The sequence below is a fragment of the Uloborus diversus genome, chromosome 1 (assembly GCF_026930045.1).
Source record: "Uloborus diversus isolate 005 chromosome 1, Udiv.v.3.1, whole genome shotgun sequence".
In the NCBI taxonomy this organism is placed as follows: Eukaryota; Metazoa; Arthropoda; class Arachnida; order Araneae; family Uloboridae; genus Uloborus; species Uloborus diversus.
In genome coordinates, this window is record NC_072731.1 from 177330960 (window position 1) to 177358084 (window position 27125).

The following is a 27125-nucleotide window of genomic DNA, read 5'->3' on the forward strand; positions in this document are numbered from 1 at the left end:
ACATACAAATATAAGAAAATCATAGCTAACTCAATTTTGAAAAAAATGTGACTTATGCCCTTTTTGAAATAATCGATTCAGTTATCTTCATGTGTTTGTCAACTAGTTTTTAAAAGTTGAATCAACTAGCCGCCTTGTGTTAAAGAAACTTTAACTTTCGAAGCACGTTTCACACTTTCTCTCCTAAGTTAATGCTATGATATTTTCGCTTCGAACAGCTCGTTCTCATAAAACAATATTTACTTCAATGAAACTAAGAAAACAAAGCATACGATTTTGTTTGAATTTAAAAACATTTCAATTTAAGTCATCTGTTACGTTCTTTATATTGTTCGTTGAATTATTTTTACAATGTCTCATCTACAAATTTGAGTTTTAACATGTTGGTATCTTGTCGTAACACCATTGAGACAGTTTTAACACTATTTTATAAAAAAATAACAAAATATTTAAAAATAAAAATTTATTCAAAGTTGCTGTGCTTTCCAGTACATCTAATACTTTTTTTAAACCTTATTTTTTTTTTCTGAAAATAGAATGCACCTTTCATAACAGAGGTCAAAATAGCTCTTTTTAAACTGGCTTTTGTAGTCGCAGCAAGATTAAGGCGTCTAAATTGAAAAATTAACGAACTGTTGATAAAACTTTCTTCAACTGTAGAATCAATCACCTCTGTATGAGAAAGATCATTTCGCACATTAAGGTGATTTTGATGGCGAAGAGGAAGAAACAGAGAAAAATGAATGATGATGGCAAGGAGTCAAATGGTAATGACATTGTTTTATCGTACTTCTGAAGGTTCTGGGTTTCATTTAACTTGAACTGAAAATTTACCAATTCTTAGTATTGCATTCGTCAGTAAATACAGAATACTTGTATTTTAGTTTTAAATAGTTTATTATAAACTGAAACGGGATAAATTGTGTAACATTTAAAACCTTATTGGAATTAAGAAATAAATAAATATCTTTGTGCCGAGAAGTTACAAGAAATAACCAACGTTTTTATAGCGCAAATATACAGATTACTGAACACACGTGCTTCGGGGTTTCCAGGAAACCTTTTTTCAACTTTATGTCCCTTATCCAAATATTCACTTAAATCTTCACATTATTGGCAGCATAAATAAATGTCACGCGCTTCACTCTTTTAATACTAATTTAATCTCCTACAAGCTCAAGTTGTTATTTAATTTTTTGCAGTGCATTCAAAAGCTCACAACTTTGAAATAAAAAAAGGATTTTTGTAAACCCCAAAACAAGTGTATTCAGTAATATGTATGTTCATGCTACAAAGCATTGATTAGTTAATGTTACTTTTTAATTTATTTCCAATATTTTTTAATTTTTATATACCTACCTATCCATCCCCTTGTTTTAAATTTTAAAGAACAGAAAATGTATTTTTGAACTTATAAAAAGAGCATTGAAATAAGTAAATGTACAAAACATTTTTGTCGAAATTGTATCAAATTGAATTAATTTTCCAATCCTTGAGTTTTCAAATTCAAAGAAAAAGCTCTAGCAATTCGCACTCTGAATGTATGCGAGGGGAAAAAAACTTACTTTTCACAGTAATTGCTACTCTAGTTAACACTACAAGAAATCCTCATTAAAATTAATTGGCATCTTCCAGTACTACATAACCATTGTTTAAATTACTCGGACAATGCGAGTACGATTTTTTGACATTTTTTGCGTCTGGTGCATTCAATGCAATTGCGATACAGACAATAATTGTGCAAAAAAGTAAACGTCGAGACTTTAAAATTGTATTCGTATGAAATAAATAACGGCTCGTCTTTGTTAAAGTATGACAAAAAAAAAATTTCAAGTGCATTAATCATCTGAAATCTTATTTCAAATTTTCTTGAAGATCAACCACCTTGCAATCTAAGAAAAAAATGTCTTAAAGATAAATTTATGGAAGAATTATACCGAAAAGGTTTTTCTAGAACTAATGAAGCATATTCTTTTGCTCTTTCTCTTCATAATGTTTTATGCTCTTTGAAAGAGTAAACTAAAAATTTGAGACAGCAAAGACAGGAATTTGTCTCCCACAGAAAGCCCGAATCATAACATCAAAGCAAACAGCAGTATTAGAATAAAGAAATGACAGTCATATTAAATATCTGAAATTAAAATAATTAATTATTCCAATTTTCATTTGCCTTTTTCCGAGTCAAAAAATAAGGAATAAAATTCTTACCAGTATAAATTTGAAATTTGGCAATTTTTAATTCTTGTTCATTTAATGGAACAAGGTCCCTCGAGACTTAGAAATTCTCTGTGCGACATAAATGACGGCTTGTCGTTGCTAAAGTTTGACATGAATAATTACAATTACATTGATCATCCGAAATTTCATTTAGAATACGTATTAATTCTTAGACATAATTTTCTTTAATGTCAGTTACCTTACACTGCAAGAAAAAAATATTTCAAGCAGAAATATACATAAAGCAAACTACAGAATTCCGTGTTTTTTTTTTTTTTTTTTTTTTTTTTTCATAACTGAAAGAAAAATACGAAAAGAAAATATTTTAATATTTCTCTTATTTAATTGGCATAAGATATTCTTCGAATTTGCCAACGATTTTTTTTTAACATAAATTTAATAAATTTTGGGAATTTCAGCAGAAGTTGATGAATCACATGTTAAGAATACTACCATTCGCAGCGTGTTAAGTACTTTTCCTGTGTTACCTCATTTATAAAAACTACTTTTTTGAAATCTAAAAATGTTGTCAACATATTAAAAAATATTACAAATATAAGATAAAAAATGCTATTTTTCAATTTTAGTTACACTTAGATATAGTGGTGTGTAGTGGTTATTAAATGATTCATTTTACCCCACCTGACCCTATATTACGGAAAGAAATATTTTTTCCCAAAAGTTAAAAAAAAAACATGTAGGTCTGCCTAGTATAGAAGTTAGACATTAGTTCTGAAAAACTAAAAAAAAAGGAAAAAAAAATGAGTAGCTATTTATCTTTTTACATGAATACGTTCTGAAAAAAAAAAAGATTTAATTTTAACACATAGGTTTTTTTTGTGGGGGGGGGGGGGGATTCTGGCTTGATGGACAGTCTTCTTCCACATTCACACATAATAACATTTGAATAATTTATCTAAATAGAAGCTAGGTTTTGTCCGGTTTTTTTTTCTTTGTTCCTTTTTTGTTACAGTATGTACAAAATTAGTACATACGTCCGTTCCAAGTATATATATATATATATATATATATATATATATATGTGTGTTTTGTGTGTGTGTGTGTGTGTATAGATATATAAATATATAATATATATATATATATATATATATATATATATATATATATATATATATATATATATATAGAGGAGAGAGAGAGACACTGGTGGTGCAAAAATTAAGGACGAAGTCGAAAAATTAGCATATCAGCTGAACGAAGAGGCAAAGCGGACAGAAAGACCAATCAGGAGATTAAGTAAGGTGATGTACGGTAGCACATGCGCAGATATGCAGGCAGACGTAATGGGGGAGTGTCTGAGTAGTATAAAGCATATTGTCGGTGTAAGATCAGTATTTCTGGCAAAGAGATTGCACGCCGTATAGCAGTTAAAATCACACCGAGTTGCTGCCTCAGCGAGAAATGACGAATAATCAATCTTTTAGACGACATCTGGATGATTTTACCCGATGGTCGAATCATTGGGAAGTTGGAGGAAGGCCGCAGTGTGACAAGTGTGACTGCAGAGTTCGGAATTGTGCTCACAGCATCGTTTCACGACTTTGGAGACAATTTCAAACTACAGGAACAGCTATCCGGGGGTTCAGTAGTGGTCGCCCACGAGGAACCACATCCGCAGATGACCGGTATATTGTCTTATAGGCCAGAAGAAACGCAGACAGCGGGAGAAATCGCTAGACACACGACACAGGCAACTTCACGACCGATATCGCGTTTTACCGTGGCCAGAAGACTGCACGGTGGTGGTCTGTTTGCACGACGCTCTATACGGTGAGTACCTCTAACGCCTGCCCATCGGAGAAGGCGTTCTCTGTGGTGCCGGGAACACCGGAATTGGAGAGACAATGAATGGGGACGAGTACTCTTTACAGATGAGAGCAGATTCAGTCTGAGTAGCGATTCTCATCGCATACGGGAGAGAGCGGGGAAGCCGCAATCATCCCTCGAGCATCATTGAAAGGGACAGGTATGGAGGTCGCGGTGTTCTCGTTTGGGGAGGCATCATGCTTGGTAGTCGTCCTTAACATCTTCGACGCACGTTCAGTCAACGGGACCAGTTATTGTAACGAGATTCTTCTTCTATATGTGCGTCATTTTAGAGGCGCTATGGGTCCGCAGTTCCTTTTCATGGACGACAATGCACCACGTCATCGCACAGTAGCTGCCGAACAGCTCTTAGAGAGTGAGGATATTGAACGTATGGATTGGTCGGCACGATCTCCGCGATCTCAATCCCATCGAGCATGTATGGGATTTTCTAGGCAGACGCTTGGCAGCTCGTACCTTACCACGCAGTAACGATCCGGGAAGCTTCGATTGGCGCTGCAAGACGAATGGGCAGCAATGCCTCAACAACTCATTGACACCCTCATTCTCAGCATGGGCAGACGCTGTGAAACCTGCCTAGCAGGTCGGGGGAGATCATATCCCCTACTAAAGACCGGATTGCCTTGCTGGACACCCATCACAGTGATGTTTCGGCCTTCGGTCGCATTGCGCTCCATGCTACTTTTTTCAATAAAGCTTATTTTTATCCCTCTGATTCCTCTTTTAGGTAAGTGTTGCTTACATTACACATGTCCTTACGTATTGGGGATCTTACGGTATTAAATGTGTTGATTTGGAAAGCTTTTGTACAAAGTTATATTGAAAAAACCGTCTCGTCCTTAATTTTTGCATACCAGTGTGTATATATATATATATATATATATATATATATATATATATATATATATATTAGGGTGCCCCAAGATATAATGGCGAAAAAAAAAATTTGTGAAATCGAATACCCTCCAAATTTTTTCCATTTCACCTCAGAAACATGAGAAAAAAGTTTTATTGCAATAAAATAACGGGAACCCGTGCCGACTTGAGGTCAAAGTTGAACCTGAAATCCTGTACGACGACTACAGTGAAAAGATTGCTAACTGTATAATTCCTTACCACACGCAACATCACTTTATTTAAAGCAGATATTTACAACAATATTAGACTATAAAAAATATTAATGTACATATTTTTATTTCAGTGTTTGCTTTTTGCAGTCAGGATAGAGGCTTCCGCTGCTCTTGAACGCAACGTAACACATTGTTTTTGTTCCTCGTCAGCTGTTAGCAAACCATGAAAGTCCTGCATCATTTTTATCCCTCTTTCACCTGCATCGTTACTGCTCTAAGCATTGAGACAGTCTTTTTCACATTAAGCAATGAAATATTATTGACCATACCATAAAAGCTTGATGAGATTTTGTAGAGTAGTTTTAGAGATGATTGGGTTCACATTTTCGTACTTTTTTCAAAAAGCACAAATTTTTTTTTTTTTTTTTTTTTGGTGCTTTGACTGCCAAAATGCATTGAAGCCATGGTTTCACGTATATTGTCACTAAAAACAAGCAGACATCAAACAATGCTTCATTTTCCTTCGTATCTAATTTTAGTTATGAATTAAACAGCAGTAGTTTTAGGGAGTAAATCGCTCGAGGTGCATGGCTCCTGATGGTCTTATTTTAAATTCATTTTCTATATCTCCACCTAAAAATATGATAGGCAGTTCTATCAGCTCTTGATAGTCATCCCTGAACGTAATATTAGTAAGTTCAGCACGGTAAAAGTCAAGTAAATTTTCCAAGTTAGGGTACAGTTCGGAACAACTCCGCAGCTTCTCCATTGCACTGTATTTTAGAAGGATAGATCAGTTCATATATATGATGGCGGCAAGCAAAGGAAAGCATTTCTCTATCAATTTTTTGCACAAGTATAGCGCAAGAACCACTTAAAGGACCTGTTTTGGAAGATGGAGTATCACTACAGAGTTTTAACTTTGTCTTCGAGATTCCAATCTAAAACTGCCTTTCAAACAGCCTGTGTTTGTTCTTTTCGTGTAGAATTATCCAGTTTAGACTCAACAATGAGTTGTTCGTCACATCTATATGAAATAACTATAGATGAGCGATCGTCTTTTGATTTTTTGGGCACCCAAAGTAGGCAACAGTTTCATATCCCAAGGTAAATTCACTACGTGGTACCTCGTACTGAAAACCAATTTTTATTCTTTCCTTGTGCTCCTTCCGCTTTTCGGTTCGAATTCTTTGAATTGAAGATTTACCTATGGGAAATTCATCAATGTTACACCCAAGTGCGTCAATAGTAGCTTCAATTAAACACATAATCTCGTATACTTGGACACCTGTCCAATGAAGCAACTGACTTTGGAGTAATAAAATCGCTCCTCATTACATATTTACTTGCTCTAAGTTCTGATAATACTTGTTCCAGGTTCTGGAATACTTGTTCCAGCTTCTGATATACTTGCTCCAGGTTCTAAAATACTTGTTCCATGTACTGATTTATATGTTTCAGGGAAATCTTCTGAATTAAAATTTTCACTAGAGCTCGAAGAGGAATCTTCTTGTACAGGTTCATACAATTCCGAGGATACTGAAGTGGAATCGTATTTAATGCGCCTGTTTTTTTCTTTGACCGTTCTAACTAGAGCCCTTTCCTCTTTGTCGGTCAGTTTTTTATTCGCTCCACCTAAAGTGACCACGTCGGCCGAGTTCTCTTTGGAGTTGCAAGAAAATCTCATCTTCCTCCATTTTGATTAACCGAAGTGCATCAGCATGTGCAGTATTGAATAAATTGTTTAAATTACTCTCAATTTCTTGTTGGCGCTGCCTGAATACTTCTTGCAGTTTCTTTGCATTTTTTTTTGTAAGTCTCTCCAAATTTGATACAGGTTTTTAAGTTTATTCACACAATTTAGCAACGATTTGGTGGGAATGCGTGCCTGTTCACAAAAGACGATGGATTCCCGAATAGCGAGATTTGCACTTTCACTGATGGTTAAATTTACTTCTCGAATGTCATAAAATAAAACAGACAGAACTTGTCCGTTAGAGGGAAGTTTCAAGCTCGTAATTTGGTGTTTTACGCGACTCCTATAAAAAATATCTCTTTTTTTGAACTTTGCAATTCCACTGCCATGTTTCGTTCCCTATGAAAGGAGTATACTGCGCTCGCTGACCGGAATGTATTCGTACTGACGGTTTACAAATTGCCACTGATAACCCCCCCCCCCCCCATCCCCAACATATGTTTTTTTTTTTCATTTGTTTTCTGTGCACTATTTACAGATGCTTTGAGCTTCGCAAAGTATCTCTTCGCCAGTGTTCCATTGCATATGAATACACGTTTAGGCCTTTAGGCGCAAGTCGGCACGGGTTACCGTGCTTCAAATTGCATGAAACTTTTTTTACAACGGTTTTTATATAAAAGGAAAAAAATAAGAGGGTATGCGTTTTAAAAAAACGACTTTCATTTTTTTGGGACACCCTAATATATATATATATATATATATATATATATATATATATATATATATATATATATATATATATATATATATATATATATATATATATATATATATATATATATATATATATATATATATATATATATATATATATATATATATACTTTTTTTTCCTGACGTAAAAAAATAGGTTTATAACATTAAATAGACAACACTATTCCAGCTACAAAAATTTAACTCATATAATAGTATGAAATATTTATTCAGTTTGCAATCTCAAACATTCTATGAAATTTATTTGAAAGTGAAAGTAATATTCTCTTTCATATTATCATTTAACATACTGAACATGCAGAAAACTGAATATTTTAATACATAAATGTCGTTTAATAACGAAAATGTCCTAAAGGAATAAAGAATACAATATGATTCATCAGGGAAACCATTTTGTCACATGCAAAATTGAATGAATAAATAAAAGCAGTTTTTTTGATATTCTAATCCACGTGTATAACATTAACTTCCAGATTTTTTGTGTTCTTTCTTTCCATATTGGGAATGATAAACTTTAAGTTAAACCTAAATTTGAAAGAATTCGTGTCACATCTACATATACAAATTCTTCCAAAGTGCAAACTTGGATTGATACATATCTCACTGGCATAAAAATTTTATTTTCTGCTGTGGTGTTTGAGTTTCATCAAATATTTTTTTCCATTCAAAAATGAAGAACAGTTTACTACAAATAAATTGTTCATGAAAAAATACCTAAAAGTTACCATAGATTCAGTTTCTCAAGACGTCAACCTAGATGTGGTAATTATATTTTTTGAATAAATAAATTTCTCTGCTTTAAATAACGCACCATAAAATTCTGAATTGTCTGAAATCTGATATTATACTGCAATAAAATACTACGACATTAGACTTTCTGAAAAAGGAAGACCGATTGTGAAATTCTGTCTCGAAATTTCCGTCAAACAAAATTTGCGGAACAAGGAAAATCTTTTGGAGGTCACAATGACTTCCCATGGCTTCCCACCAGACCACCCCCAGGTGAAACAGCATGAGATTGAGATTTAAATATTAAGGGCAGAAAAAAAAAATATGTCAACATACGTAAACTGTTGAGTAATCGTTCCCATGTTTTGTTTAAATAGATTTTATCGTGAATGGTTGCAATTAGTTGCTCATTATACTAACAACTAAACTTGAATGTGATGAAAATAGTTATTTTTCACCCTTTTGTAATTAAAAAAAGTTAATGGTAAAATAATCTTTGTCTTTTCGCGCTCTTTGTTTTGTTGTTTTTTTTTTTTTTTTTTTTTTACTTCGTATACAGCTCTTTTATTGTGTTCCATTTCTGAATCAAGATCTTTTTTTTTTAGATCAGGGTCTTTAGTCTCTGTGTCTCCCTTTGAGCATTAATGTAAGTTCAAGGCCCCACAACCACCTTTACAATATGTGCTCTATTCAAGCATTACAGTCGGAAAATTTGGAGTTGGTCACTAAGGATAATTAGGACATTTGAAATTTGACTATTAAATGAAGTTCGTGCATGAAATTTGATATTACCACACATAACTTTATTTTGAGTTGGTATAATATGAGCATATGAAACTAAAGAAAAAGAGAACTTAGGGGCGCTCACAAATTATGTCATGCTTTGATGAGGAGGAAGCTCGTGCAAATGTGACAGTTTGTGATAAATTGGAGGGAAGGGGTAACAAGAAGTGTGACATCACATATTTTTATTTCCAATGTGCTTCTGAGAAATTGCGTCGCATACTCACATCTGAAGACGGGAGTTGAAGAGTGGGGATATAAGATGAAGTGTGTGTGACATCTTGTGACAAAAGAGAAGAGGAGTCAAATTTGTTGAAAAAAGGGGGATATCATTTATGGACAACCCCATACATATTAATTTGAGTTAATCTATGAGAAAAGTTACGCTTACTTAATAGTTACTTTCACAGCACCAATGTGAGGACAGCCACTAACCACTGTTTATCTGACAAGTATTTGAATACTAATTTGGAACTGTGAGAAAGTTCACCTCTAGTCACTTTTAAAGCTTTGTTCGATATTTTGACTTTCTATATGCTAATGCTGAAAATCTGAGCTACATTGAGATATGCAGATGAAAACTGCACTAAAAACTCAAAAAAAGAAAAGAAAAGAAACGCTATACGCAAATATCTACAAGTGACCATTTTTTATACTTTTATTTTTATTTATTCATGCTTCCCTTTGATATCTTTTACGCCCCCTAGGAATGAGTGCCCGCCAGGTTGAGAACACCTGTTTTAAAAGTATTATTTTTTCGCAAGATTTTTATTCCAAAAATGTTAAAAATTTGTCTTAGCGATGAAAATCTGATTTTAATTTAAAGCTAGTAACAATAACATTTAAAATAAATTATTCATTTTAATGAAATTTAAATACACGAGTGTATCTTAACCATTTGTTATTTTATAGTATTAAAACTGTTTTAAGCATAATATGGTTTTTGGTCAAATGGGAAAAAAAATTATAAAATTCATTTTACTTAACTTCAATTAAAAGTTTCAATTATTGTATAATAGCTACATTACAAGGAACTTGTCCTCATTATTGTAAAATAACTATCAGGCCATTCAACGAAAAAATCAACCCTTTGTCTCAAACGTGGCGGTTTATATATTTCATCAAAAAGTAACTACTTTAAAGTGTAATGACGAAGTTTTCTGCTGAAGAAATCACACATAAGTATATAGCTGTTGTGCAGAAAAAAATTGTTCATTAATATTTTAAAGTATTATTTTTAATGAAATATATGGATGCCTCACTTGCCAAATCTATTAACTCCATAAAACAAAAGGTAGAGAAAAGTTCTGTTAACCCCTTCAGTCGGAATTATGAAATATTGGACCAAAAATGTTGATATTTAGTACACAGTGTACCATGGTAAAGGGTATCTTATAGACAAAATTTTGAGGTTGTTGGAGAAAAATTAAAACTTATGACACGTCCAATATTCCGGACTCATATTTTTGAAATCACTATTTAATATACAAAAACGATAAAATACCGAACAAACTTCAGTGTTGTCAATCCCAAAACGAAAAATTATTTTACAGATTATGATAAGTAGAATGTAAAGAGTCAACTACAAAAAAAAATCAACTAATTAAATCAATTATTAAATGATTAGCAGCTGTTTAAAGTGTATGTCCGATATACCGGACACCATGTCTTAAGGGGTTAAAGATTATACATAGGAGTAAATAGGACCTCGAGTTACATTTTCTGCCATCACATAGTTAGAAATGTACTAAACCAAAACTTTAATATAAATTCACATGCTAAGCATTGATTAAGCACTGTTAAAGCAGAAATGATGATTTTTTTTTTAAAGTGGAGTTAATCGATTTGGCAACTGAGGCATCCATGCGAGACTTCAGGTGCAGGACAAAATAACCGTTTTACAGTGGAATGACAGTGTAGTTATTGAGCAAATGAATGGGAACTAATATTTTTAGATTCAATTTGAATCAACGATTCACAACTTTCTTCCCGATCACAACAAAGTTAATTTCTGAAGACTGGCAAATGAGCTGGGTAGGCTGGAAGACGGCCCCTCCGTTTCAATGTACCATCTTTATTTCTTGCTGGATAAGTGGCTATCATTATTGGCAGCTGCAACTTGATTGGACGGTCCAGGCCTTTCGGCTCGATGATAAACTGAAATTTAAATTAAGCAGTTAATGAAAGATAATACATAAATCCCTACAAATTACGCATTGGTTAAAGCCCATAGAGCTGATAAAAACACTGGAGTTTGTGTTTCTTTTCCCGCAAGGTTAAAACTGGCTCTCAACATGGAGAGAAAGTAGGGTGATGATTTTCATAATTTGGGTCTTTCTCGACTTATCAAAAGGTAAAGTTATGTTACGAGATTAAATAAGTTTGTATACTTGGTTGAAAATTAGACCGTTTCGCTTGTTAAGTGGTAGTGGTAAGAATATTTCATGCATACTGCTAAAAGATCACCTTAGCACGCGCTCTAGCTCTGTTGTTACTCTATGGCAAAAACTTTAAAAACCAACCAGATTTGAAAGTTAACTAATAGTTCTTCTAATAAAAACCACTCAATAAATTATTTTTTCAAGCCTAGTGGAAGTTAAATAACGTCAGATCCCATTCCCTAAATAGAGCGTATTTTCGTAGATGTAGTATAACTAGATACGCAACTCCGTAGCTGCAGCCATTGGCCGCCATTAAACGCGCGAATCTTGGAGCAAGCGGACCTTTGCTCGTCTACAAAGTTGGTCTTGATTGCGCATAGAACCGGTTTATCGGTTTTTATCCAGTTGATACTACATCTATGTTTATTTCTGCAAATACATGGTGCACACTATTGGAAAACGTTTGACTACAGTTGAGGGAAAGCTAAATTGGCAGCATTGTGAAGGCTACGCAGATCCTACTCACAGCTTTACGATGCTGCCAAATTAGATTTGCACAACTAAAGTTTACTTCTTTGTCCTGTGAGATAGATCTCCATTTCTAAGTTTGAGTTAGTCATTTGTGTGTAGTGATTAAATGTTTCTTCGTGTGTTCTACGAAACTTTTGAGGTATCACTTTGAAGCATCATCTTTTCATTTCCAGATACGACTTATTATACAGAGTGGTTCCAGAATGTGGGTATACCTTCTTTCCCCTTCTATTTTCAACATTATGTTGTCTATTTTCAACGTTACATTTGAATGTTTGTTATGCATATTTACTTTGAAGTCTTATGAGCCATAAACATCGGTGGAACATCATTCATGTCGTAACACAGCGTCGTCGAATTCTGCGCCATGCACGCGTAGATGTTTTGCGACAAAGCATACCCAAATCTCCGAAGCTCCGAAGATCATTGCGAGAACATACCGCATAGTTCAGTTGTGTTACGACACGATTGTTCAGGGAATTCATATAGGCAGGTTTTTGGAATTTTTAAAAAGACTCCAAGAGGTCTAATTTCATATTTTGAGTCATAAAATCGCTCTTTCCTGCCGAACCAATTTTTGTACAGTTATGAATTTAGTCTAAATGAAAAGCCAGTAAAAAACTGCCCTAGATGAAGTCTCTTAAAAGATTAACTTTAATCGTTAAATTTGTGAACCTGGGTTCGATGCAAATGAAAACGGTTATCAACATATAACCACCAGGAGCTATTTTAAATGCAATCAACACAAAACGTATCCTGAACGATGGCCGTCAATGCCTTTTAGCGATTAGCGTTAAAGCATGTTTGGCGAGAAAGCCGTAGATATAAGAAATGGTGCTGTACATCGTTTCTTAAACTGCGACCTACGAAGCTCAAGGGGTGAATTGATGCTACTGTTGGTGCTACTTAATTTGAATGCTACTGTTTAGTTATAATTTTAAATATTGTTTAATTATAAAATCCACAACAGTGAGGTTTCGTGTAATTTTTGATCAATGTTTTTCCAGTTAATAGCAGAGAAAATACAAACATGAGTAAGGTAATAATAGTGCATTCAATGTTGACGTACAATCTTCGACTGTTTCAGCATTAGACTACTGTTATTAAAACCACGTCTATTTCATCCTTACATTCAATTCAATGTTCTACGATTCTTATCAAACCAATTTGCAATATGTAAATTTTCTTTATATTATTCCTTGATTTACGTCGAATCTTTAAGTAATTCAGTTCAACTATAACCGATAACCTAATTCGGTTTAATAGAAGTCGCTTCAGGCTCTCAAAGAGCAGGGGTAAAGGTACTAATAAAGCAAATAAATGGCAAATTAATCATAGTAATGCACAATAGCGCATTCGGAATTTATCTTTCAAAAGGGAAGAATGTGGTCAAGGCTTTCCTTACATGTATCTATATATATCTATATAGATAAAAATGGATGTATGTTTGTGGGTGTGTGGGTATGTGTGTATGTTCTTCATACAAATCCACATTTTTAGTCGGATTTCTTCCGAATTTGGCACAGATGTAAATTATTGCTCAAGAATTCATATAGGCTGGTTTTTGAAATTTAAAAAAGATCCAAAGAGGTTAAAATTTATATTTTTAATCATAAAAGGGCTGTTTTCGACATAACGAGTATTCATATTGTTATGAGTTTGGTCTGAATGAAAAGTCTAAAAAGTGCCCTAAGTGAAATCACTTGAAAGATAAACACAAATCGTTAAATTTGTGAACCTTGGTTCGAAGCAAATGAGAATGATTAGCAACTTATAACCACCAGGGGATATTTTAAATGCAATCAACACTAAAGGTATTCGCAACGTCGGTCATTAACGTCTATTTGCGACAAGTGTCGAGCTGCCGTTTAGCGTTCTTCGAGTAGCATCCTGCAAAGCAGAAATGCATTGCGGTCTACTTGCTTTGGTATTTCCGTAGCAGAATGGTAAAACGAAAGTATAGATCGGTATTTTCCACATGAACAGCCCAGAAAATACCAAAATTAGTTCGGTATCAATAATTCATTCATTATCCATGTACAAGCTTCAATAATTTAATGCTGTATGGTCCTTAAAATCAATATGCATATGTTCTTTATACATGACTTATGTCAGATCTTTACCTAATTGGATTCAACTAAGTTTAATCGCTGAAGGCTAACAAAGAACAGGGGTAAAGAATACTAATTTCTCAAATAATTGCAAAATAATCATATTTGTGCGTAGTAGCGTATCTAGAATTTGTTTTTCAAGGAAGAGGGGGGATGGTCATGACGTTTCTTACATGCACATAAACTACCATACTAGGATTTCCAATGTGTGCTAAAATTACAGGTTGTGCACCTTTTTAATCCACAAAACCACACGGAAATATAATTTGGCGGAATTCATACAGTTTGGGAGGGTTGGAGTTTAAAGTTTGGAAAAAATGCAAATAAATATTAATTTGAATTTAAACTGTTTTAACCTGCAAAAAATTGCTACGTTTTTTATATAAACAAATTTCTTCATTTGAAATTTTATATTACCTTAATGCTCGAGTAATAATACACCTGATGAAGCATCTTCGCAGACTAGCAATAATTTTAAATCTGTTAGCGGGTATGATGCAGCTTTTGACACAGATATTTCTTTTGAAAAGGCATGATGGAATATTGCGCCACAATACGAAGTTTTTTCTTCATCGTGAAATAAGTTGAACAAAGCTACATTCCCAATTACGAAGCTCAGTTCGATAACTGTTATGTAAACAATCGAAAATTATTTAAGTTTGTAGCTACCACTAAGCATTTCAACAGTCATTGAAGAAGTGCTGTGAGATATGAATAGAAAATTTTCACAGTTTGAGCTATTTAATAGCTTAAACTCTCTGTAACAGTATAGGGATAAGGCGAAACACTTTGTATCTCATATGCAACCACAATGGACCTTTTTTAAACTCCAAAAAGATTGGAATCTTCAGGGAGACTTCTGTTTTCCATCACGAACAAGAAGTTATAAGAGCAATCGATTAAGTGCTGTAAATGCATTTGAGATGTAACTATTTTCGATATAGATAGCTTTATGTTACTTGCTCGGTTGGTTTCACTCACAAATGTAATTCTTCTTACTGCTGGGAGGGGGACTAAGAACAATAGTTAGGAGAAAGTTTTGGGTTAAATTTATGGATCTGTAAAATTTGAATCATTCAAGTATTAAATTTATGTTAACGAAATAATAATATAAAACGAAATACATTTCGTTTGCTTTTAAACTGTAGATATGGGGAACAAAATATGCAACAAGTTTCTGTAAAATATAAACAAAAGATTTGTCTATTATGCAGTTGTAAGTACAAGCAAGAAGTTTATTTTTAATTTCATGGCCTGCAAATAATTTTTAAAAAATCTAACACGGATAGTGACGAAAATGCGCACACCTACTTCTTTCTCTTTTAACGCAGTTTAATTGACGGTTTTTAAATAGTTCGTTCAATAAGTTCACGTCCCCCTACTTCCATATTTAAAGTTTTACATAACTTAAAATAATAACTGTAATGTAGTCAGTGGACCCATTCCCACCTCTCACGACGACTGTGTCTCAATAAATTAAAATTTTGGTGTTCTCTAAGGAATAATCTGTCTAAAGCAGCAAACTTAAATACGTGCTCTCTCTACCTGCATCAGTGTGAGATATCATGTATAACATTTACGGCGGCTTTAAAAATTTGAACTAGAACTTAAATCTCGACCAATTTCAAATCATTACAAGACATTAATATTACTGTCTAACTATCATTTTTACGTACGAAAATAGAAATTTGACGTCAATATAAGAAAATAAAATGTAGCTGACGTGCGTCTTTTCAGGCATGTTACACTTATCCAATTTTACTCTAATGCACGGCACTAAATCACCATGGGAAGAGCGAGCATACACATTTTGTAAAGATTTTTTATAGTAAGCAAACTTTTTCTGCGATATGTGCTTGCCTGAAAACATACAAAATAACGTATCACTTGATACTTTCATTCGAAAAACACCGCCAAAAAATCCGTAAAGCGAAGTGTTATCGTCTACACTGGCGATACACTGGCTAAATTCTAAATATTCTACATATATTCTAATATACTACACTGGCTGAATTCTTTATTTTCTGTACGGTGACTATCTGTTTAGCTTTTGGACATTGTGGATGATTTTAAATTAATCTGAAAATATTGTAACTGTGTCCAAGAAGATTATTCTGTATATATTTGTCCTGATAATAGGGATTGACTTAATGATTTATTTCCGAATAAAATGTACGTGAAAAATACTGTTGCATTTTTTTACGTCTTGGGGAAAGCAAATTCTACAAAGGAGGCACAACGCTTTTCTTCACAACCTTTTACGTGATGCTTCTTTCGAAGCATCACGTAAAAGGTTGTCCCACAAGATGTGCAAAATACAATCATTTGTCTTTGCCATTAAGACAATTTATGTACCGCCCGTCTGATTTAACATCTGACAACGTACCAGTGGACACTACAGTCTAGACAACATGCCTCATAATTTTTTGTTTAAGTTGATGCTACTTTTTCGGCAAATGCTTGATTTTCTGTACTATGTAAAGTCTTTTGAAGATTTGAGCCTAGAGAGCGGTGCAATTATTTGCGCTCATTTAGATAGAATTCATTCATTTGACTACCCAAAAGATATGTTGCATTGAAAAGCACCCGGGCAACGCCGGGTAGTAAGCTAGTTAATTAATAAAACATAACAGAAAAGTATGAAAAAACTCTTTCTGTCATTATTTTATTGCCTTTGTAATCAAATTAATAAGTTTTCATTTATAAATTTAATGAGTTTAATTTTTTTAATCCTGAAAAATCACATTGGCTTCTGAAGGACTCATAGGTTGATCAATAACCTCTCCATGTGCGTAAATCAAAAAGGGTAAATGAACTTCTGATTTTTAAAAATTTTAATAAAATTAACATGTTTTTCTAATTTATAAAATATAACAGAAAATTATGTAATATATTCTTCATATTATCTTTTTATTTGATTAACTTTGCAATCACATTAATATTTTTCAACTTTTTACAGCTAGTGAGTTAAAACATATATTTTTTTTATCCTAGAAAATCGCATTAGCACCTGAAAAACTCATATAGTGAACAATACCCCCTCTCAACATGAGTAAATTGAAAAGGGTAAATACACTTGCCATTCTAAACTATTTGTAGAAAATTAGAAGGATAAGTAGTAAAATTGAGCAAAACGTTTTATACAAGGGTATAAAATCTGATATTCTTTGTATTGGAGAAGGAAAGTAACGCTTTATGCCGTTTTTTCTAGTTTGGTGCTTTAAATACTTTGAGGGCTAAAGTTTGATTTCAGATAGTTAAAAAACATTCAGTGGGTTATGTATACTTTTTCCAACCTTTGTACAATCTAGCCCAAAGGTGGTGAAATTGATAACTGTGGACAGTTAAAAATTGATAAAGTTAGTAATATGTATAATGTATTTTACAATTTGTCTTAGAAAACGTAGAATTGAAAATTATTTTACTAAAAATGCACTAAAGTGTAAATTTCAAATTAAAAAAAAATGTCATAATACTTACATAAACATCGTACTGTATCCTTATCAAGTGACATCCCCTTAGATTAGTTGGTGGTAGTGGAGGGATGTGTAAAAGGGCATTTTGCCACTGGTCACCTGCACCGCTAGCAATACGTCCTTTTTGCAGCGAGGCCAGCTCTCTGCTTTCAGTGTGGACTAATTTATTTTTTGCCGTATATTGTACTGTCTGTAAAAATAAACATGCCCAATTAAATTTTTTAAAATCTATATCAGATCTATAAGAAACAGCTAATTCATTTAAAGAATTCATACTTATTGACTTAAATTCAGTGATTAAAGCATTCTTCGCTAAAAATGACCATGAAAACAGAAAAGCAATTAAAGAACAATTAAATGGGTATGGTTTTTCAATATGTTACGTTTGTTAGGGTGCAAATACAAGCGCCATTTGTTTAAAAAATAATGTCAAAAGTAAGCAGTTTACAGCATGCATGCGTTTCCTTTTTGTTTTCTAATAAAGATAGAAACTCAATAAAACGTTTAAATTAAATTACTTCATAGAAAATAAAATAAAACTAACTCGTTTTAAACTTTAGTTTTTTCCTTCAAATGTCGCTAGTTTAAAAGCAATAGTATGGAAAAGGAATGAGTTTCTTTAGTATTTCCGTTAACTTTCCGTAACAGGCATAGTTTTTCAACAAACTTTACTAAACTTTCAGAAAACTTGACAGCATGCAGAACAAAGACTGAAAGAAAATTTTATTTCCAAAATTTGAAATAAAAGAATTGAAAATTTGATAACCATAGACATGGGAACCGGTTCGCTCTCGCTCACTTAACTAGATGGATCAGCCTACCGAAGTTCAGAGGGGAAAATGATTCTCCCTCGGAGTACACTCGACCGCCATTGTGAGGGCAACTATATTGGTGGTTGAACAGCATTTGCTTCGTTTCTCAAAGTTTTTCAGGTGGATGAAACTCAATCATGCCGACTTCGTGTTCAGCTTTTAAGTTTACGAATAGAACAAAGAAAGGAAGCAATGTATCTTTCTACAGATAAGAGTGAGTTTGTATTTAGAAGCGTAGAATTTAGTTTGAGCTACTATAATGTTAAATAATCAACAGGAGTAAAAATATTGTAACGCATACTGCTCTATTTGATAGGCAAAATAAAGGAGGGTTGACGAAACCGACTAAGGATAGTGTTAAAATTTGCTCAGAAACAGAAAAGTGTATCCGTAAGTATATTAACAAAGGTTTACCAAAAATGGTCAAAATAAGAACCAAAATTGTCAATTTAGTGCTAGCCAATTTTACTTGCATTTCATTATTTAAAGAGATGATGGCAATGATGATAAAGATAGGGAGCATACACTTCAACTACACTGTAAAAACGATTCAGAAACGTTCCTGGAAAATAATGGGCAGCTGATGTGCCTAATTTCTGTAACAGAACTTGCAAAAACCAAGAACGTTTTCTGCCAAAATTCAGTAACCGTCCTGAAATTATCCCGGAAGCTTCCTGAAACATTCAGAAATCTTCCCGTTAGAAGCCAGTCGTGTCTCCGAAACTTTAGATTAAACTTAGGAATGTATAATATAATAGCTCGGCATCTTCCTGATTTACCAAGGTAGTTCTAAGAGCAATATTGGAAACATGGCCAAAGCTAAGCCAGAATTGCAAATAAATAACGAGAATTTTACCCGCCTGCAATTCTTGCAAAGCAAAGTAGTCCACACTTATTCGCTCCCTTTGGAAACTTAATTTGCATGGACGGGCCGTAATTGAACTGAAGCCGATGCACTTTATAAATACGTTTAGTTAATCTTTAAACTGGGTGCTAAAAATATTTTTGACAACAGTGAGAAGTCTGCATTCGTGCGACTTATAGCAATTCAGGAAACTTTTTGACACGGATACTTGATTTTTCCAGGAAGTGGGTAAAAACCATTAAAATCCCGAAACGTAACTCGGAAATACTCAGTAACGTTTCGGAAATTTTTTACAGTGTAATAAAATTACTTGCAAACCAATACAGTCGGACCTCCATATATCGAAGTAGCAAATTGCCGGAAAAAAATTCGATGTATATGGAAACGATCTTATTTTATCATAAAAGTCTCCTAAAACATTAAAATAAAAGCTGACTTTCGTGTATGATACCCAATTTATAATTTACACGAGTATCGGATTAATTGAAAGTTGATGATTAAAAAATTAACAGAAATGATATTTTTACGCCAACTATACATCTTCATATTCTTCGGCAGTTCAACTTGATCGCAACATTAGGGGATTTTCGTTTTAACAAATGTGATCGAGAGAAAAGTAAAAAATTAATCTACTTAACTTGAATGATTTTTACTGAAGCTAAGAAGACTAGAAATGATAATCAACAAACAAAAGGGATAATTTGAAACTGATTTTAGTGTTACTGGTTACAGCTAAGTTTTGAAATAAACTTAAGGGAATTTAAGAACTTCAGAACGGAACAACGACGTAACTACACACCTTTCAACCCCAGATTTCTTGTGAGTTCCGTAGTAACCTTTAGTGGACGTAATTTTCTCCTCTAACCTTCATTTTTCATGAGACAAACAGTCTAAAGAGGAAAAAAAATCTACGAATGTCTCGAAAGAATATCGATATATAGGGATTTTTTCGATATATAGAAACTATTTTTCTATATGATGAACATAGAAATTTGCTGGGATTTCGATGTATAGAAAATTTCGATGTGTGGAAGTTCGATATATGGAGGTTCGACTGTATGTTAAAACTAGATGTCACCATATTTCTAAGAATCTCAACTGTAAGCGTAGTAGAATCAGACAAAAATTAACAAAAACCATACTCTTTAATAACGATTAAATTATCCGTTAAGTATAAAATAGCATAAATAAACTTATACCAAACAGCATTTTATTTTAATTTTGCTTTAAGAAAAACATGAACAATTAACAAGTTAACATATAAGCTGATTACGTGTAGTTTTATGCAATTTACTAGCTTTTAGAACAATATAAAGATAACTAATGCTTCAACTTTAAGTTTCAAAGATACTAGGAAACCATACGATAGTGTAATAACGAAAAAAAATTGATGATTTAGTAGCAATGGAAAGAGCTAAGTACAGCATGTGTCTATATTCGTAAATTTTTTGCCTTCGTGTCTCCGTAACCGAAATATGAAGTTTGTAGGTCTCTCGTAATTTTAAGAAAAGTTTAAATTTAGCAAATTTCAGTGAGAAATGGATAACATTTTTCACACGCATGCAGGCAGATACCGCTCAAAAACTAAAGTCTTTTGTATTTTTAAAGACATAAAACTTTTAGATCAATCAAAAATTAGCGTTGAAAAGTTGTCACCATTAAAAACTGCACATAATAGAGAATTAATAGCAAATTTTCGTGTTTTATCAACAATTTAGTAGCAAGTGTTACATATTATTTTATTTCATAATATTTGTTATTGATTCTGATCCGAAAGTGGATGTGAGATTTACAAATCTATGTACCTAATGCCATTTTTGTTCAATAAAAATATTTTGTAAATTTTACTTCTTGCAATTTAAAATACATATTCTGATTACGAGTAATTAAACATGTTACCATGACTTTAAAAGTCATTCAATATCAAATTTGATTTCTTAAATAAATAATTTATTACTAACCAAAACTACATATAAATTCACCCATGAATTGCAAATTTTATGCAGTAAACTTCACAGATATATCCGAGTTAATTTAAAATCCTTTTATTTCAAAATATGCGAGAATTCACACAAGATACGAGATGCAGCCTAAAAAATCCTCGTAGTGATTAAAACTGACTTATCCGTTACCCAAAAATTAATTTTTCGTTAAAGACAAAAGTATACTTTAATGTTTCGCATAATTCCGAATGACGAATGAGTTACAAATTAAGAAGATGCGAAATCTATTTTCTGTTTTGAAATTACCTCCAGTAGTTAATTTCGAACAGAAAAATGATTTTGGGGATTTTTTTTTTTTTTTTTTCAAATTAAAAAAAAATCTTTCACTGAAAGTACTATTTTAAAACAGAAAATTGCGGAAAACGTACCGATAGTAAGCTTATGTGATGCGCGGTGGAAAGTTCTTGCCCTACAAATGGCGGACGATCGTTGGTTGAAAAGGAATCACTTTTCTACCACAGGATAATCCATCTAGTTTAAGAGAGCGCGAGCGAACCGGTTTCCATGTCTATGTTGATAACACATAAAAATTTAAAGGAATAATTTTTTCTTTCTTTTACGCGGAACAACTCTGTTACACAAAATGAATATTGTTTTCAACAGAAAGCGAAAGTAAGCTCAAAACGAGGGAACGAGAACTAGTCAATGTTTGTACGGAGGCCACTGCCATCTATCGGAAATATTAGAATTTAACAGGGAAGAAATTAATATTGGTTAGTTTCTAAATTTAAACTTAGAAGTTAACCAATTAAAATTTGATTTGAATTGCTTAAATGCATTGTGATTTCAATACCTTCATTGGATGGTCACTGGGTAGTTCGAAGAATTATTACCATTTATGGAATTCACGAGGCGAATCTTAGAATCCATCGCTCTGGCAACGCCATCCTTGGACTGCCGCTAGGTAGCGCTCGCCTCCGAACAGTTGTTCACCTTTTGGTACAAATGCATTTAGTATTACGGGGGACTTGGTTTAATATCGTAAAAATCTTAAACGATATCGATGATTTAGTGAATTATATTTCAATGATTCTCGGCAAAACGTTGAATCGAGAATGATTGTTCACAAATTAGTAATAAATTCAGTATTAAATTCCTCAATACTGATGCGAATCGAGACAAAAACAGATTATTAACAGACAATCACTTGCAATATATCCACTATCTGAGAAATATTAAAATAAATTTCATTTCATCGACAACATCTTGACAATTTTTTACGATATTAAACTGATTATTTTAAGTTGCCACACCGAGATTATAAGCTTCGTGAATTGCTATATTTCGCTCATGCTCAGGGAACATTTGTTCCTTTTAACTGTTCATATTTCATCAAAATCTCAATATTTTTGTATAAAATTTCGGGGTAACGTTTTTCTTGTGTGCTGTCAAGTTTTCTGAAAGTTTGGTCAATTTTCTTGGAACGCTGCCCATTATGAACCAAAAACCTTGCAACAAAAATTGAAAATGAACAACGTTTTATAGCTGTGCCATGAAACATTGCTCATTTTCTTCTTTTATTTCTAAATTCAAAATTGTTTATGATTATTTGAAGAATCCGTTTTTTCTTTATTTTTTTTCTTTTTTAATTTTAATTTTCAAATTTATACAAGTATAACTTTTTCCCTAAATACGTGGCAAAAAAAAAAAAAAAAAAAAAAAAAATATAAGACACTTTCATTACCTCCGTCAAGATGGCCCGAGTTCTCTTAATAGTAACTTTACTGCTGTTGTCTATCGCAGCAAAAATGCAGATATTTTCACCTGGAACGTATCCTCCTCTGTCTAGCCGGATTCGGCACAAAATTGTGCCGGATGTTAAGCATGGTATTCCTACTTTCTCTTCTATCTCACAATGAAAAGGTTGCTGCAAGAATAAAACCTCAAATTACAAACGAGAAATGTATATTTTAAAAACATATACCCAGCAGTAGAATACAGCAGCTTTGGGGGAGGAGGGGGGATAGCCTCATTTACATTACTTATACCCAGAGGCGTAAACAGACTTCTGTTTTGAAGGGAGTTTTACCAAACACATTTCTTTTATTATTATTAGTTTTTTTTTTTTTTTTTTTTTTTGAAAATTTATGTAGTCAATCAAATACGTATATTAATTTTTGTTACCATAGATTTTTTAAATCGAGGAAGGGAGGGATGTTCTTAAAAAAAAAAAGGTTATAATGTTGAAAAATAAATAACGTTCTCAATAACTAACGTAAAATGAGTAAGCAGGTAAAGTATAAATTCAATACAATTTTTCAGTAATACTAATTTAATTTTTAGAACAAAATATAAATAATAGTGATCATGATAATAGCAATATTATTATTTTCACTAAAATAAAGAAATAAATAAACAATGAGAAGCATTTTTTGGATGAAAAATTTCGGAGGGAATTTGAACCTTTTAAACCACCCAATTGCATACAGCCTTGCTTATACCATTATTTTACGATTAATGCAATTAATAGGTTATCATATATGATAACTAATAACGAAGCACGCTAAAATTCATTTAATGAAGCAATCTGTGAATGACATTAAACTGTGAATATCCGTGATGGCCTGATCGGTAAGACGTTGAACTCGTAACTGAAGATTCACTGGTTCAATGCTTGGCTGTACAATAATAGTGATCGGTGCACGTTAAATCTGTCGTAGTCAAAGTCCTCAATGTTCCCATTCCAAATCAATACATCTGGGGTTGCTGAATCAGGGATACTCGACTTGTGGTCTGAACTGAATTAGATACATACAGAGCAGTGTTCAGGGTCCCATCCAACCGGATCACCCACTTATAGTGTTTGCAGGGGATCCGGAAACAATGCTCACAACTATTAATAACCTCGACTTAACGGTTAATGGGATCATGTAAAGAATTATTTTATCATAATCGCATTTTACTTGTTTTATAAGTATTCAGTTCTGCGAATCTACGTAATTGACCAAGTTGTTCAAAAGCCGAATATGCGCTGAAACTGTTAAACGAACTGAATTATTCATATAGGGGAGAGTGTTGTACCTTGGGACACTGCTATTTTCAAAGAATCTACTATTAGCAGCCATGTTTTTGTAATTTCTAATGTTAACCTTCACCATTAAATGGTGCCATAGTAAAAATGAGCATCAAATGGGTAAATTTGACGATTTTGTAAGAGAAAAAAAATTTCATGACTCAAAAGTAAATATTTTGCTCATTTTTATTTTATTTTCTGTCTTTGTGCTTGTTAATTTAATCAACTGAATTTAATTTTGTTATAAAAGAGAAGTACTTTAAATAATTTGCTTATGAGAAAATGATAGTGCATCTAGATTAACCATTATTTTCGTTTTTCTCAAACCGTTTGGTGATTGTACCTTGGGACAGCCAAATATTTTGTACCTTAAGACACGTTCCAAGATACAATATATGCATGGTTCTTAATAATTAAGGTATGTTGAGGAACGTGGAACAATGTTCTAACCTTATGTAGTCTTTTAAACACATTTGATGTTAGATAATCATTCATAATTAAATATTCATAATCCATTATTAATTATTCATGATTTAATTCACTACCATGAAAGAAATATATATATATATATATATATATATATATATATATATATATATATATATATATATATATATATATATATATATATATATATATATATATATATATATATATATATATATATATATATATATATACATTTTTTTTTCTTTCTGATTTCTGGTGCAAACTTGGTTTAAGTATATGGCGTTTTCGTGAATCATGAAGATTTTCCCATAAACTTAACTTTCCCCTTGGAACTTTTACTTCAAATGGCTGGCAACATTTTATTTTCAAACTTTCTGAATTAAAAAAAAATATATTGCACAGAAGTATGTTGGGGTATTTTAATGTGACTTTTAAATTTTAAATTTGATTCAAATGATTGACATTAAAAATTAAAATATAAAAAGTGTCCCAAGGTGCAACACTCTCCCCTAACCTTCAAAACAGTTATTGCCATATACTTAAAAGACATTGCCAAAAATTAGCTATATAGCTCTGCTTTTAGATAAATAATAAGGTTTCAGTCGAAATATTTTTGACTGCAGTCAGAGAAACTTAAGAATAAATGAATTTTGCTCAACGCAAGCGTCTAAAGCGGAACAGAAAGCCAAAATCGATAGAGAGAATCTTTTGTTAGACCTCAGATGAACAAAATTAATTCTTAGTATTTTGCAACTTTCGTTTAAAGAGGACGAAGAAGAAAGAAGATAGCGTCGGGTTTATGATTAAAGAAACCCACGATAAAAATAGATACTATTCTCTTTGTCAGGAAATGTTGAAGTCATATCTTTTTTCGTGACGTGTTTGCGACCTCAAATGAAAAATATTCCTCCTCTCAGCATTTCAGCCTCTAACTCATATTTCTTGCAGTTCTTCCGAAAAATCAACACTGTGTTTTTATGCTTTAAATAGCCATAGGCAGTGGCGTCGCTATGGGTGCTTGGGGGGGGGGGGGCGATCCGCCCCGGTTGTCACCAGACTGGAAGTGATACCCGGGGAGGACCCCGGGGGCTTACCCCGAGGGTATCATCAGTCTGAGGGGTGACACCCGAAGTGGAATTGCAAGGTTTCGAAAATATGAAGCTAAAATGCATTTTTAAGACTACAAATTTTTCGGGGGGTGGGGGGGGGTGGCACCAAAAATTACCGCCCCGGGTGTCACCCATGCTAGGTACGTCACTGCTATAGTTTACTAAAAATTCCGGACTGTCTGGTATACCTACGTCGGATTTCGAGCATTATTTCTATAGTCTTTGAATTAGCTAAGGTTCCATATTATCTTAAACATACCATTTTAACGATTAAATCTGATATCTAAAAATAAAATATTTCGCTCTGTATGTAAAAATTCGTAATGTACAGAATTGGTACAAAATTCATTTTCTGCAATTATTAGGCAATATTTTTCAGTAAATTTCAAACGTTATGGAGAACTACTTGGAACACTTTAAAACTCAATAATTTTGTCTAATAGTCTGGCCTATCTAAGAGATTTTTTAATCTGCCAAAAATATACAATGCGACAGCAATGATCTCACCAAAAAAAAAAAGGACGCAATTTATGATGTAATTTGACGTTGTAACTGTGACAACACTTGAAGAGTACGTTAATACGAATGCATTTCTATTTTCATGAGCATTATTGGAATCCAAATCTTTATGCCCTGAAATACCTCTAGATGCTAATGGGTACTATCGCAAAATCTGCAGGAATGAGTATTCGAGATAATATTAGAGAAACGCGCTTTGGATACTAACAACAAGGAAATGTTGAATTAAAACGTTTTTTCTGCGCTTTTTTTCAATAGAAAACAAATAAGCAAGCTTGCACAATAAAGCTAACGTACAAGAGATGACAAAAATGTCAAAAAAAGGGTCATACATGAAAAATTTCCAGTAACTGTTCTTGAATTGCCTACGGCAGAATACTTGAGCGGCTCAAAATTTAACACAAAAATGTACAAACAAAAGGAAAGATGCGAGAATGAATGGGGTCGTTTCCTAAATTTTGAAAGCATGTTTTTCTGAAAGAGCATGCTTAAAAACATAGAATTTGACCATTTTTTAAATAATGTAACAAAGTTTTTACTACTATTTAAAAAAATATTTAAGTCAGTGCGCAGACTCAATTTCATTTTCTACGCTTCTGCGCATGACATCACAAATGATGAACTGCTTTTCGCTGTTGCCATCCGCGCAGAGGGTAATATTTAATTCGCTTCTTTACTCACATGTATGGCAACGATATGGTTGATAACAAGGGTAGAGCGCAATATTAAATTTGCTTC

General features: G+C 32.9%; 2 protein-coding genes across 2 annotated transcripts in view; one reads left to right on the forward strand and one right to left on the reverse strand.

The window, feature by feature from the left end:
• LOC129217317 (ras-related protein Rap-2a-like) overlaps positions 1–11029 on the forward strand; it is a 109793-nt gene extending 98764 nt beyond the window's left edge. The window contains exons 4-5 of the mRNA XM_054851600.1: positions 6513–6575; positions 11022–11029. Of these exons, the coding sequence (XP_054707575.1) occupies positions 6513–6575; positions 11022–11029 (71 nt within the window). The remainder of the gene's footprint in view (positions 1–6512; positions 6576–11021) is intronic.
• A 92-nt stretch (positions 11030–11121) lies between these two features.
• The window catches only part of LOC129217327 (arrestin domain-containing protein 4-like), an 89483-nt gene continuing 73479 nt past the window's right edge, over positions 11122–27125 (reverse strand). The window contains exons 4-6 of the mRNA XM_054851612.1: positions 22981–23163; positions 17621–17806; positions 11122–11274 (exon numbers count right to left, since the gene is read on the reverse strand). Coding sequence (XP_054707587.1) covers positions 11122–11274; positions 17621–17806; positions 22981–23163 — 522 coding nt within the window. The remainder of the gene's footprint in view (positions 11275–17620; positions 17807–22980; positions 23164–27125) is intronic.